General features: G+C 52.6%; 1 protein-coding gene and 1 pseudogene across 1 annotated transcript in view; both read left to right on the top strand.

The window, feature by feature from the left end:
* The window catches only part of MYO7B (myosin VIIB), a 94,997-nt gene that overhangs the window by 33,076 nt on the left and 48,146 nt on the right, over nt 1-13,775 (top strand). Inside the window, exons 6-12 of the mRNA XM_076005448.1 lie at nt 1,085-1,206; nt 6,489-6,631; nt 8,683-8,796; nt 10,105-10,258; nt 11,260-11,336; nt 12,391-12,510; nt 12,790-12,932. Coding sequence (XP_075861563.1) covers nt 1,085-1,206; nt 6,489-6,631; nt 8,683-8,796; nt 10,105-10,258; nt 11,260-11,336; nt 12,391-12,510; nt 12,790-12,932 — 873 coding nt within the window. The remainder of the gene's footprint in view (nt 1-1,084; nt 1,207-6,488; nt 6,632-8,682; nt 8,797-10,104; nt 10,259-11,259; nt 11,337-12,390; nt 12,511-12,789; nt 12,933-13,775) is intronic.
* Nucleotides 4,112-5,301, top strand: LOC105857528 (cofilin-2 pseudogene; annotated as a pseudogene).

The raw sequence follows: 13,775 nt of genomic DNA, 5'->3' as shown, positions 1-13,775 counted from the left end.
GCAATCGTATTTTGTGTCCTCTGCAACCCTCTGAAGAAGATGTTCTTATTCCCGTGGTATTGCTGGGGAGACCTACAATCAGAGAGGCTGAGATAGTTTTCCACTGGCACACAGCGCTCAAGTGGCGAGTCCGAACCCAGAGCTCTGGAGAAGACAGGGAGGCATCCTGGGAGAGAGCTGGCGCTCCCAATCTGCCCCCGACACGGGCCCCCTCGCTGCAGCGGAGCTCCCAAGGCTGCTCCCACCCGGCACTGCCGGGGGAGGAAAGAGGGCCCTGATCTTTGGCCCATGGCAGGGAACAGAATGTCACTCGTGTCACACTGGGTCATTCTGCTGCCCGGCTTCCCGTAGCGCTGTGAGCAAGTCCCCTTAAGCTCCTGTCCCTACACCAGTGGGTGCTTTGAGAGCTTGTGTGTGTGTGAAAATGCCTGGCCCTCGGTGGGGGTCTGCAGCCATCAGTGGAGGCTTGTTGGTCCAGCTAGGCTATGCCAGCACAGTGATGGTGGACATTTTGACCATAAGTTTTTAAAAAGGTAATATTTTCAGAGAAAACAATAATCTCACCAGGATTTGCATCAAAATAGTGCAGGAAGGGAAACAAAATTGGCCAGGAGTTGAAGCTGGGTAATGGGACAGTGGGAGTTCATTATGCAACTTTAAAGTGTAGGGATCCTCCCCAGTGATCAAAAATGCATAATCTGATTCAACAGAGCTTAATGGGACCTGGGCATCTGCATTCTGAGTCGGCTGCCCGCCTGTGGGCTGTGCTTTCATTAGCAAGGTGTTGAGTCGGCTCGTTCATTCATCTGTGTTTACTGGGCAGTGTGCTGTGACCCTGCTATGTACCAAGGAGCTTGCAGCCGAGCAAGGAAGAAAAGACAAACACATTAATAACTTGCAGAACATAGGCAACTGCAGACCCACAGGGGACTCGGGGCAAATGCAGTGGGATTTCTGCATCGGGAGAGGGCATCCTTGTCAGACTGGCCCAGAAAGCAGGCCCAGAGGGGTTTGCAGTAGAGCTGAGAGGTGTTGAGAAAAACACTCACCTCTAGACTCACGTCCTTGCACTCCCTCTTTGCAGCGGTGAGTCTGGAGCTGGCAAGACAGAGACCACCAAGCTCATCCTGCAGTTCCTGGCCACCATCAGCGGCCAGCACTCGTGGATTGAGCAGCAGGTCCTGGAGGCGACCCCCATCCTGGAGGGTAAGCGTCATCCTGGGGACCCGCCCGCCCCCACAGCCTGTGGACTGGAGCCTTCTGGCCAGGAGGGCCCAGAAGAAGGACAGGGTAGGCCACGAAGCTTTAGCAACTCCTCTGGATCCTTGGGACACAAAAGACAAGGGTAGGGAGTGCTCCCAGGTGGCATGAAAGGGAAAGACTGACAAATTTATAAGCTGTCACTGTGTGTTTTCCACAGGATTGTAAAAAGTATTCCTTTTAAATTTGGGAAATGCTGCTTGAGTTCGTGTAGGTCCCCTGGGAAACAGTTGCTGGGCCAGAGTCAGGGTTGCAGGAGGTTTATCAAGGGTGACCCCTGCGGAAGACAACACAGAGGGAAGCGGGAGGCCGGGCAGGCCTCAGACTGGGCTGTGTTGGGACGCTCAGGAAGGGAAGAAGGAGAGGAGGCAGGCATGCGTGGGGACAGCGTCTAGCTGCCCTGCGGATCTGACCAGGTCTTGGCCAACCTGCCCCCAGAGGAGTCCTGCATTGTCCCCCCAGGGACCCCAGGGGCAGCCCCTGGTGGGGGTGGCCCAGAGCCTGTGACCTCAGCTCCAAGGCTGTCAGCCACTGGACAGCACAGCCTCTTTTGTTCTTTTAGGATGGAGGCCTGCTTTGCATACAGTAAAAATTCACCTTTTTTGATATACAGTTTTATGAGTTTTAACAAACTCATGCAGTCCCATAACCCCCATCATAACCATGAAATAAAATGTTCCTGTCATCCCAAAACCTTCCCTCATGTCCCTTTGTAGTCAAACCATCTTCCTAACCCCAGACCCTGGCAATCATTGATTTGTCTTTTCCTTCGTGAAGTTCTGACTTTTTCAGAATGTCATGTAAATGAAATCATTCAGTCAGTAGCCTTTTGTGTCTGCTACTCTCATCAGCGTAATACATTTCCACGCTGCCTGTACCAACAACTCGGTCCCTTTAATGCCAAGTAGAAGTCCACTGCACGGAGGTCCTGCAGTTGTCTACTCTCCGATTGATGGACATCTGGGTTGTTTACAGTTTTTGGCAATTATGAATAAAGCCTCTGTAAACATTCACATACAGGTTTTTGTGTAAATATATGTTTTTCTCCTGGGTAAATATGCATTTGGTAAGTTAGCCCTTTAAGTCTGTAGGAAACTGACGAAGTGGCAGTGCTTTTCTGAGGTGGCTGTGCCATTTTGCTTTCCCACCGGCAGAGTAGGAGAGTTCCAGGTGTTCTGCATCCTCGCGGGCACTTGGCACGTCAAGGAGACCGTGTGCTGCTCTGACACCCGTGGGTGCTGTCCTGTTGTCTCCTGCTGGCTAGTGGCGTGGAGTGCCTTTCCTGTCCTCGTTTCTTCTCTGCATGTCTTCTCTGGTGAAGTGGGTGAAATGTCTGTTCAAATCCTTTGCCTATTTTTTAATTGGTTTATTTCCTTATTAATGAATTTTAAGAGTTCTTTATATATTCTGGATACAAGTCCTTTATAAGATATGTGTTTTGCAAATACTGTATCCCAGTCTGAGACTTGTTTTTTCATTCTCTTAACACTGTCCTTGGCAGGGCAGAAGTTTTAAACTTTGATGAAGTTCAATTTCTCATTTTTTTCCTTTTCTGGATCCTGCTCTTTGTGTTATATCTAAGAAATCTTTGCCTAACCTGAAGATTTTCTCCTATGTTTCTTCTAGATACTCTGCAGTTTTAATTCTTACATTTAGGTTTATGAACCTAATTTTATAGGGTGCAAGCTATGGGTAGTCTCTCTGTTTCTCTCTCTCTCTCCTTCCTGTTTTATATGTGGATATCCAATTGTTCCAGCCCTATTTGTCAAAAAGACTATTTTTTTCTTCCATTGACTTGCACTTGCTCCTTTGTCTAACATCAATTAACCACACATGTGTGGGACTACTCCCAGATCCTCCTTTCTGTCCTATTCCTCTGTCTGTCCTTTCACCAATACTACACTGTCTTGATTTCTGTAGCTTTATAGGAAGTTTTACAATCAGGTAGCACATGACCTCCTGTTTTGTTCTTCTTTTCAAACTTAGCTATTCTAGGTCCTATGCTTTTCCATATACAGTAAATTTTAAAATTAACTTGTCAATTACTGCAAAATAATTGCCCACATCAAGTTCTTTCTTAAAGAGGCAGATGGCCAGTCATTTTTGAGATGGCCACATTGTGTTCAATAAGCTGAATAGCGGTGGCGCTTTCCGGAGGCTCTGCGGCTCGCTGGGGCTCCTCGGGAGAGAGGCAGAGCACAGTGCTTCCTAGGCTGATGTCCCCGAGGACTGTCTCCTTTGTGTCGCGGGACTAATGCTGATGTGGTCTTTCCAAACGGCATCCTGGACCATTAATGGGTCATGAAGTCAGTCTCTTCGAGAGCAAATGAAATATCAAAGAATAGAAAATACTCCAACCCAAAATAAAAATAAAATGAAAAAAAATCTATGTTAAAAAGCAAGCGATGGGCCCCTCCCCCTCTTCCCTCTCCTCCTCCCAGTGCCACAGAGCCGGAGCTCTAGCCGCCGCCGTGGACACTATGGCTTCTGGAGGTACGGTGAATGATGAAGTCATCAAAGTTTTTTTGCCCACTTTGTTGCCCAGGCTAGAGTGAGTGCCGTGGCATCAGCCTCGCTCACAGCAACCTCAATCTCCGGGGCTCAAGCAATCCTACTGCCTCAGCCTCCCGAGTAGCTGGGACTACAGGTGTGCGCCACCATGCCCGGCTAATTTTTTCTATATATATTAGTTGGCCAATTAATTTCTTTCTATTTATAGTAGAGATGGGGTCTCGCTCTTGCTCAGGCTGGTTTCGAACTCCTGACCTGGAGCAATCCACCAGCCTTGGCCTCCCAGAGTGCTAGGATTACAGGCGTGAGCCGCCGCGCCCGGCCTCAAAGTTTTTAATGATTGAAAGTAAGGAAATCTACACAAGGGGAGATCAAAAAAAGAAAGCAGGCAGTTCTCTTCTGTTTAAGCGATAACAAAAGACAAATAATTGTAGAGGAAGCAAAGCAGATCTTGGTGGGTGACGCTGGTGACGCTGCAGAGGACCCTACACATCTCTGTGAAGCCGCTGCCTCTGAACGATTGCCGATAGGCTTTGTGCGATGCCACGTGCGAGACAAAAGAGCCTAAGAAAGAAGACCTAGCATCTATATTCTGGGCTCCTGAAAGTGCACCTTTAAATAGCAAGATGATTTATGCTAGCTCTAAAGATACCATTAAAAAGAAATTTACAGATATTAAACATGAGTGGCAAGTAAATGGCTTGGATGATATTAAGGACCATTCGACACTTGGAAAGAAATTGGAAGTCAATGTAGTAGTTTCACTTGAAGGAAAGCCATTATAAAATGACAGTCAAATGCCATCTGGATCTTAAGGAGCTTCCATTTCTGCAGCTCAGTCCTCGGAATAGTATTAGGTTTTGTTTTTTTGTTGTTGTTTTGTTTTATTCCCCTTTCCACTGGGCCCTTCCAACACAAGGAATGAAGGAGATATCATTCATTTAAGCAGCCTATCAGTGATTGCCATTAGACTGTTTATACTGTTACTTTTATGTAGAGCCTAAGGAATGCCTTCTTGTTATATTTTAGCCAAAACAACTGGTTATATATGCCTCCCCTACAGCAAGCACTACAGTGAATGTGTTTGTCAATGTGAATAGCTTAGAATACTGCAAAGGGGAAGCTAATTGAATGCCTTGAAAAGTACTATCCACTGGTCAGATGGTAAACTTTTTTCAGTATTATTTAAAGTTCCACTTGATTGCACTCTGAGGCTCGAGCACTGATACACCTCACCTGCCTTGGCAAGCCTATTTTTGTGACATGGCAGCACAGATAAACACTATGCATTAAAAGCACTTTTCTGTAATAAGTTTAATCTTCCAAAAGGAATGCCAATTAAGTTTTTTTTTTTTTTTGAGACAGAGTCTCACTTTGTTGCCTAGGCTAGAGTGAGTGCCGTGGCGTCAGCCTAGCTCACAGCAACCTCAAACTCCTGGGCTCAAGCAATCCTTCTGCCTCAGCCTCCCAAGTAGCTGGGACTACAGGCATGCGCCACCATGCCCGGCTAATTTTTTCTATATGTATTAGTTGGCCAATTAATTTCTTTCTATTTATAGTAGAGACGGGGTCTCGCTCTTGCTCAGGCTGGTTTCGAACTCCTGACCTCGAGCAATCCACCCGCCTCGGCCTCCCAGAGAGCTAGGATTACAGGCGTGAGCCACCGCGCCCGGCCCCAATTAAGTTTTGTTAACTGTGTCATCAATTTATCCTAGTACCTCAGTGTTCATTCCTGTTACCTGCATATCTTAAAAGAAATAGCTATTATTAATGCCTTTTTGTTTTCTGTTGTGTGTACACTACTGAGTAAGTATAGGAGGTTTATGTTTACCATGTGCATCCTGCAACACTAAAGATACTTTGAATATCAGTCATGATGGCAATTTCTGTATAAAAGGGCCTTAAATGGAACATTGTTTTGAGATCAGACTCCCCACCCTCACAAAAATGGCCACCTTGCAATAAAAATTGTGGCATATTAAAAAAAAAAAAAAAAGCAAGCGATGAAAGAAAATAAAATGAAAATACTCCAACCCCCTGCCTTGTTAAGAACTGGTACTATTCTGTTTTAATTATGTGTGTGCAGGTGGGGGTGTGTATATACCAGGACATGTTGCAAAATATCTCTCTTACTGTGGATCACATAAGAGAAGCTTGCAGAAACAGCTTTACGAAAAACACTTTTTTGGATCATGCTGCAACTCTAACACCTCCTGATCTGACCACCTCATCTATGACCTGGCCCAGGCCAGCACTCGCCACTTCCCCTGCAAGCTTACCCACTGCATCCCAGCCTCTACCCTGCAGGCTGAGCCACCTTTCTAACCCTCTGGGAATCTGCTCCCACACTCTCTTGCTTCCCTGCTTCCCCATCACCGGCAGAGCTGATTCCCAACTTCTGAGCCTGGCATTCGAGGCTTGGTGACATGGGCCCCACCTCCTAACTAGCTCTGTCTACCTGCCACTGCCTTCCTCCTGCATCCTAAGCTCTGGCCGACTTTCCCCCCTGCAAGTGCACCTCATGTGTTCTGGCCTTGGAGCCTGCATTTGTCCTTCCTCTGAGCATGCCCTTGGCAGCCGCCACCATCTGGTGCAGCTCTAGCCATCCTTCACTTCTGGGCTTGGCTGCCTCTTCTGAGAAGCCTTCCCAGACAAGCCCCTTAAAGTAAATTTTCTCTTCTCTGCCCCCATCATGGCCATTGCCCACTTACCCTCAGCCTTTGGAAACGCCAAGACAGTCCGCAATGACAACTCGAGCCGCTTCGGGAAGTACATCGAGATCTACTTCAACCCCAGCGGGGTGATTGAGGGCGCTCGCATCGAGCAGTTTCTCCTGGAGAAGTCCCGCGTCTGCCGGCAGGTGAGGCCTCCACGCGGCCAGCATGGGAGTCGGGGGCTTGGGGGGCTTCCAAGAGGGGTCCCCTTCCACCACTCTCACTCCTCCCCTCAGCCCTCATTGGACAATGGTGGTCCCTCTCCAGTATTCCAGGAAGACAAGTGATAGGATTGTCTCAGTTTGGGATTTTTCATCCATACAGTTTTATTCGTTCCTTGGTGCTACCACTGCTCAACTCCACAAGAATTGACTCTGAGGCTGGGCTAGTTCCCATCTGAGGGAGGGCTGTGTCTTCAGTTTGCAGGCCCATGGCAGGGGAGGTGGATAATAGTGTCCAAAAGGCCCGTGGACAGGGAATGTGGTGGCACGTGGCCTGTGCCGGCCGTCACCCCGGCCTGTGTGCAGAAGGGGCCCACGTTTGGTTTAATGCTCTGCTGTTGCCATCTTGAAATTCTTACTAACTTTTTAGCTAAAGGCCCCACGATTTAGTTTTGCACTGAACCAGTCGTGCAGCCAATCCCAAATGGCAGGGACTCCAATGTGTGGCACCCACAACAACACAACACCCCTGCACGTGAGGGTGCTCTTGAGTGATGATATGACACCTAACATGTGCATGCATGCGAGAACACACACACACAGGAAGGTTTGGGGGGGCACGCCACCAACAGAGGGGCTGGGGTGTGCGTGAGGGTAGACAGACACTGTGGCACTGTGGACGGCTGAGAAGGAAGCTCATGCTTAGTGCTCCCACCCAGTGCCAGGCATGTCCCTGTATTGTCTCATTTGATCTTTACAACTATGAGAAGTAGATCTCCTTATCCCCACTGTGCAGATGAAGAAACTGCATCCAGATAAGTTAGGCTGCTTGTCCAGGGCCGTGGAGCTAGAACGTGGCAGTCCCTCAGGCTCCAAAGTCTGCGCTTTCCAGCAGCTTTTACTTCTTCACACAGTGCTTGGTGAATTCATAGAACTTGTCACCCAAAATGATACCCCCAAATGGGCAGGAAATTTCTAAAGCAGGTGAGAAACCAGCTCTGTCTGTGTTAAGAGACAGATTTAAAAATTACAGCATATCTGTGCTATGGGATGCCAGGCACAGTTAGGAAGGAGGAGGCCTGTCTGTGTTGATGTGGAAGGATCGCAAGAGACATGTTTAAACGGAAAAAAAGGAAGTTGCAGAACAAAGATATGTTTTTGTGAAAAAAGAAAGAACTATTTATAGATATACTATAAGTAAAGGCATTTAAAATATCTAGAAATGAACACAGACCCTTGAGTTGTTCTGGGAAGGCAGGGAGGGAATTTGAGGCTGGGAAGGTAGGGTGGAAAGAAACACTCATCTTTTAACACTACTGTATATACTTCAGATTGTTTGGATTTTTATAATGAGAATGTATTTATAAATATTGTTAAAATATAAGGAAGGAGGCCGGGCGCGGTGGCTCCCATCTGTAATCCTAGCACTCTGGGAGGCCGAGGCAGGTGGATCACTTAAGGTCAGGAGTCTGAGACCAGCCTGAGAAAGCATGAGACCCTGGCTCTACTAAAAATAGAAAAGAAAATTTAGCCAGTCAACTAAAAATAGAAACAAAATAAACGAAAAAATTAGCTGGTGTGGGGGTCTCAGGCCTGTAGTCCCAGCTACTCGGGAGGCTGAGGCAGGAGGATCGCTTGAGCCCAGGAGTTTGAGGTTGCTGTGAGCTAGGCTGACGCCACAGCACTCTAGCCCGGGTAACAGAGTGAGACTCTGTCTCAAAAAAAAAAAATAGAAGGAAGGCCTAGGTAACTCGTGCTGTCACTAAGTGACCGTGATGCGTGCGGGGTTGTGAGCAGACGGCCCGGACCCTGCATGGCAGCTGTCCAGCCTGCCGTGACGGGGCACATCTGGCCGTGATGAGTTCACAGGGGTGAGCTGGTCTTGGGGGCCTAGGGGGAGGCCTGAGGCTGGCAGCCTGTGGGCCGATTCCAAGGTCACACCTGACCAGGAAAGCTCCGCTGGGACAGGGCTGGGCGGGAGGCAGCCGGAGCCCCAGGGGAGCTGCTCACAGTGTGCCCGGACGCCTGCTTTCCAGGCCCCAGAGGAGCGGAACTACCACATCTTCTACTGCATGCTCTTGGGGATGCGTGCGGAGGACAAGGAGCTGCTGTGCTTGGGGATGCCCTCGGAGTACCACTACCTGACCATGGTGAGCTTCCCTCTCAGCCACCAAGGGGAAGGAAGGAGGAGGGCCCTGGATGACAGCTGCAGAAAAGCTCCCTGGGTGGAGCTGGGGTCCCCCTTTCCTCCCCACCAGCCCTTTGTGCTGGAATCACTCTGCCTCCTCACCCCTGCTGTCACGTGTACCCCCTGCCCCGAGCTGGACCTGGTCCTTCCCCACAAACCTCATGTTCCTTTGATTCCTGCTGGATGGCAGGCTCCTGGTGCTCAGTGGGTCATGCCTTGATTTCACTCTGATCACCGTCCCTGTAGGCGCCCCTAGAACATAAGCTACAGAAAGCAGGGCCTAGCTCTCTCTTGGCTGCACCTACTACCTTGAGCAGCCACTGCTCATGCTAGGGAGAGGACATGGTTGCCTAGGGATATCTCTCCCAGGTGACAATCTCCCTGGGTCCCTGCCCCAAGGCCTTCACCAGCCCCGCCTGGCCCGAGGCGGCGGGGATGTCTTCACAGGTCTCCCTGCTGCTAGTGTTGCCCTCTAATCCGTCGCCCGCCCAGCAGCAAAAGGCTCTTCCCACAGTGCGAATCTGATGGTGTCACGTTTCTGATGACAACGCTGCAGTGGCCTGTGGCCTGTGGGGTGTGGGGTAGAAGTCCAAGCTTCTGGGTGTGGTTTCCAAGCCCCTCTGATCAGACCCTTCTCTAGCCTCTCCCTTCTCAAAGCTGATCCCAGCCTACTCTTGGCCTGCCCTGCCTCCTGCCTCACGGCCTTTCCCCCACGGCCCCCCTACTCCAGACGCCGTTCCCGACTTCTCCACAGGGCTGGTCCCGGCCACTTCAGTCTGGGCACCTGTAACAGCCCATGACGTGGTCATCCCCTCCCTCCTGCCCTCCTGGATGGACGCGCTGCACCGGGGCGGGGCTGGCATCCCCATTTCTGAATCCCGGAAGAAGCACAGGCTGGGACCAGTGGCCTTGGGAAGTGTTTGCTAAAGGAATGAGCCCACACTATTTCCAGAGACAAGGCAGGCTCAAGTACCAGCAGATGACAAATAGAGGCTCAGGGACTTGGAATGGCTTGGCCCAGCTCCCGAGTGGCCAAGTGCCAGTGCCAGCTGCAAGGCCACCACGCTGTGGCCGTGCCAGTGTGATTGTGCCTCTGGAAGAGCTTTATGTATTTTCTGAGCTCGGGCCTTGATGTGGCCGTGCGGGGCCCACCCAGAGCCTGTGAAGTGTGACTTCTCAGGGGCCTCTGGCTGCGTCCCAGAGGCGGCCAGCCCAGGATGGAGGAGGTGGGGTGTGGGCGGCCCGTGAGCTGCTGTGCCCTGTCCCGCAGGGGAACTGCACCTCCTGCGATGGGTTCAGCGACGCCAAGGACTATGCCCACGTCCGCTCGGCCATGAAGATCCTCCAGTTCTCTGACTCCGAGAACTGGGACCTCAGCAAGCTGCTGGCTGCCATTCTCCACCTGGGGAACGTGGAGTTTATGGGTAATGCTGGCTCTGCCCCCGGGGAGGAAGGGTGGGGGGGTGGGTGCAGGAGGAGGAGGGAGTCTCTGCAGCAATCACAAATCCAGCCATCGGCGCCCACTGCCCGGGTGTGGGCCGTGCCCTCCCAGGTCCTCGACTGCAGACGGATGTGGCAGACAGTGGCCCTCCGCCTGCGGAGACCAGGGCCCTCGGGTGAGGGGAGTTTGAAGAAATGTGGGCCCATGGGGGGGGAGACGTGTGAACTGGGGACACGAGAGGCACTGGCACTGGAGGACGAGCCACCCGGCCTCCTTCAGTCAGTGTGCCCCCACACGTGGGCACGCACTCATTCATTCAGTCGCAGGAAGCCAGCACTAACGGGCCGGCGCCACTGTGACATCTCCTGACCCGACTCTCCACTTCCGCTTCCTCCTCTTTGCGGCAGCAAAGTCCACCTTAGCACGGACTGCCAGGCTTGGGGGGGGGCATTCTTGATGTTTTTTTAACTTAAAAAAATTGTGAAATAGACAGATAAAAAAAGTGCAAAAACACAAAGTTCTATTGTAATAAATAAAGCCATCACCAAATCACTACCACTAAAGCCAAATAGAGACCCTCCCCGCCGGAGCCCCCAGCCCTTCCGTGCTCAGACTGTCCGTTCCACCAGAGGCAAGCACCCTCGCTGCTTTCGTGGAGATCGCCTCCCTGCTCTCTGCTTGGCTTTCTGTTACCTGCACAGAGGCCCCAGGCAGCATTTAGCTTTGCCTGCTCTAGCTGCGGTGTTCACGGGGTCTAAGTCTGCATTCTCTCATGCCTGCTGCGTTCCCCACGTTGCTGAGGCGGCTCCAGGCCCGAGGCCACTCTGGTTAGCAGGCGCCTTCTAGCCAGAGTGCCCGGCGTGCCTGGTAAATGCAGGTCCCGAGCTACCGCCCGCTGGGTGGACGTTCTCGGTGGGCCTCACGGGGCCTCTGTCCCCCGGCTGCAGGCCGCCTCCCCATTAGGCTTCCTGCCTCTCTCCCTAGCTGCGGTCTTCGAGAACATGGACTCCTCAGCCGTGACGGAGACGCCCGCCTTTCCAGCTGTGGTGAAGTTACTAGAGGTGGGCCGTGCTGCTCGCCAGCCTCCACGTTCATGAGGGCTCCAGGGGCCGGGCGGACAGAGCCACGGCACCTGGTTCCTGGGGCCCTGCCCGGGCCACACCCAGCTCCCAGGCTCTGAGCTCAACCCCCATGCCCCGAGGGCAGCGTCAGGGTGGCGACAGCCGGTCTGCGTAGACAGCAGAAGGCCAGCTTGGCGTTCCCTTTACCTGTGTCCCCTCCTGCTGGGCAGTGGCCCTAACTTGGCATCCAGGCCCTCCCCCCCAGTAACCCAGCACCCATCGGGATGGCCCCGAGTGTGCCTCGTGCCAGGGCCTCCCGTAAGCTGTGCTATTCTGAGACGATGGAGGAGCAGAGGAGCCTGTGGCCCACCTGTGAGCCCTCCCTTCATCACGACAACCTGTCAGCCCTCCCGTCACCGCCACACCCCGTCAGCCCACAGGACATGAGCCTGCTCACCAAGGAAGGGCGGCAGGAGCTGGGTGGGGAGAGTCTGGGCTGGCGACATGGTCATCTCCGGTACAACTCGTCCACAGACAGTTCTGTTGGAAAATTAATAGAAACAAAAAAAAGAGAAAACAATCACACGAGGCACATTTTGCTATTAACATTCTTCACTTGATTCAAAGGTACTTAGAGGCTTTGGCGTGGCGGTGCCATCCTCCCCACAGGGTGGCCATCCACACCCCCCTTGCTGCCCTAAGCCTTCAGCCTCTAGGCAGGAGTGATTTCGGTTGGGGCCTACGTGAGGCCTGGCCTCAGCCCTCCCTGACCCTAGCTTTCCAAAGCACCAGCCCCTTCTCTAGCCCTCAGGAGACCAGCACACTGGGCCCCCCGAGCTGAGGCATCCTTCCCGAATGCTCTGTGCCTGAGGCCTCCCAGGGCCCTGGTTCTGGCCCAGATCCAGCCTGGCCCTGGTCTCGGGCACTGCCCACCCCCAGGGCCTGGGCATAGGGTGTTTGGACAGGAGAGGGAACAAGACATGGCAGAAGCAGATGGGAGCCCTGGGCCAGTCCTGCCCCACAGGTGCGATGCAGCCCCCACCTGCCTTCCCAGGTGCAGCACCACGCACTCCAGGACTGCCTGATTAAGCACACCATCCTCATCCGTGGGGAGTATGTCACCAGGCCCCTGAATATCACCCAGGCAGCAGACCGGAGGGACGCCTTTGCCAAGGTACAGAGCTGCTGGAGTAGGGCCTGGATCCTGGTACCATTGGTGGCGAGCAGGAAGGAGCAGAGATCACTGGGCAGGTCCCAACCCTACTGCTCACTTGCCCACTGACCTTGGGCTTCCTAGACTCTCTGGCCTCAGTTTCTTGCTTCTAGCATAGGAATAACATCCCTCAGCAGGTCTGTGATGTCTGTTCTGCACATAGTCTCTCCAGGTGAACTTGGAGAAGGGCAGCCTCCTCCTGTGCCTCAAAGCCTGGAGCCTCACCCCATGTCTCCCCAGGGCATCTATGGGCACCTGTTCCTGTGGATCGTCAAGAAGATCAACACTGCAATCTTCATGCCTCCTGCCCAGGACCCCAAAAGTGTGTGGAAAGCCATTGGCCTCCTGGACATATTTGGCTTTGAAAATTTCCAGAACAATAGGTATGAAGATCTAAAATCTCAGTCCACCCGCTCTCCTGTAACTGAGTGAGCTAGAGGGTGCCCCTGCCCAGGCCAGGACGAGTCTGTGAGCAGGCCCAGGTCTTTCTGCACGAGGCAGCCCATGCCTGTCCACAGTTCTCCAGCACCTCTAGAGAGGCCACAGAGTTAAAAGCCATCCCCAAGAGAGACCCCTTGTCACTCCTCTTGAGCCATCTGCTCTCCTCATGAACCAGAGTGAACTGTCACATGAGGTCAGGGTGAAAATGGAAGTCAGTAAGCATGATTTGGCTGCAACTTCGGGTGGGCTATCATAACAGGGAGTGGAGTGTGGGGGCGTTTGTGGACCATCCTCACGTTAGTTGGTGGGTAAGGCAGGTGGTGGGTGAGGCAGGACTTCTCTGACCTAGTGTCAAGCAGCCCAAACTGGACGCTGAAGAGCTGTAACCTGGAGGCAAGTCAGAAAATTGCCACCAGATGTGACCGTAGTAGAGGCCGGGGGTGGGGCAGACAAGGGTGCCGAGGGAGCCACACCAGGCCAGGCAACAGCCGGGCACCGCCGTGCCTCAGGAGTGTCAAATGAGGACTGTGGGCAAGCAGGCAGGCAGCGTTCCGGACGCAGTCCAGCTCACCTGAGCCTGGTTCATTTAAAAGGCATGGAGGGGCAGAGGCTGGGCCCATGTCCCCAAGAAGCAGAGGCCTCTGGGCACTGTCTGAGGAGCCTAGGAGCCAGCCTGACCTTGGTGGCCCAGGGCTCAAGGATCTGTCTGCATGTGAAGTGTCACCTGGGAGTGATTTAGACGGCCTCCTGGGAGAGCCAGGATTGTTGAGACATAGCCATTTCAA

This window comes from Microcebus murinus, chromosome 8 (genome assembly GCF_040939455.1).
Source record: "Microcebus murinus isolate Inina chromosome 8, M.murinus_Inina_mat1.0, whole genome shotgun sequence".
NCBI classification, from domain to species: domain Eukaryota; kingdom Metazoa; phylum Chordata; class Mammalia; order Primates; family Cheirogaleidae; genus Microcebus; species Microcebus murinus.
Note: the sequence above shows the minus strand (reverse complement) of the source record. Positions and strands in the feature narration are given on the sequence as shown.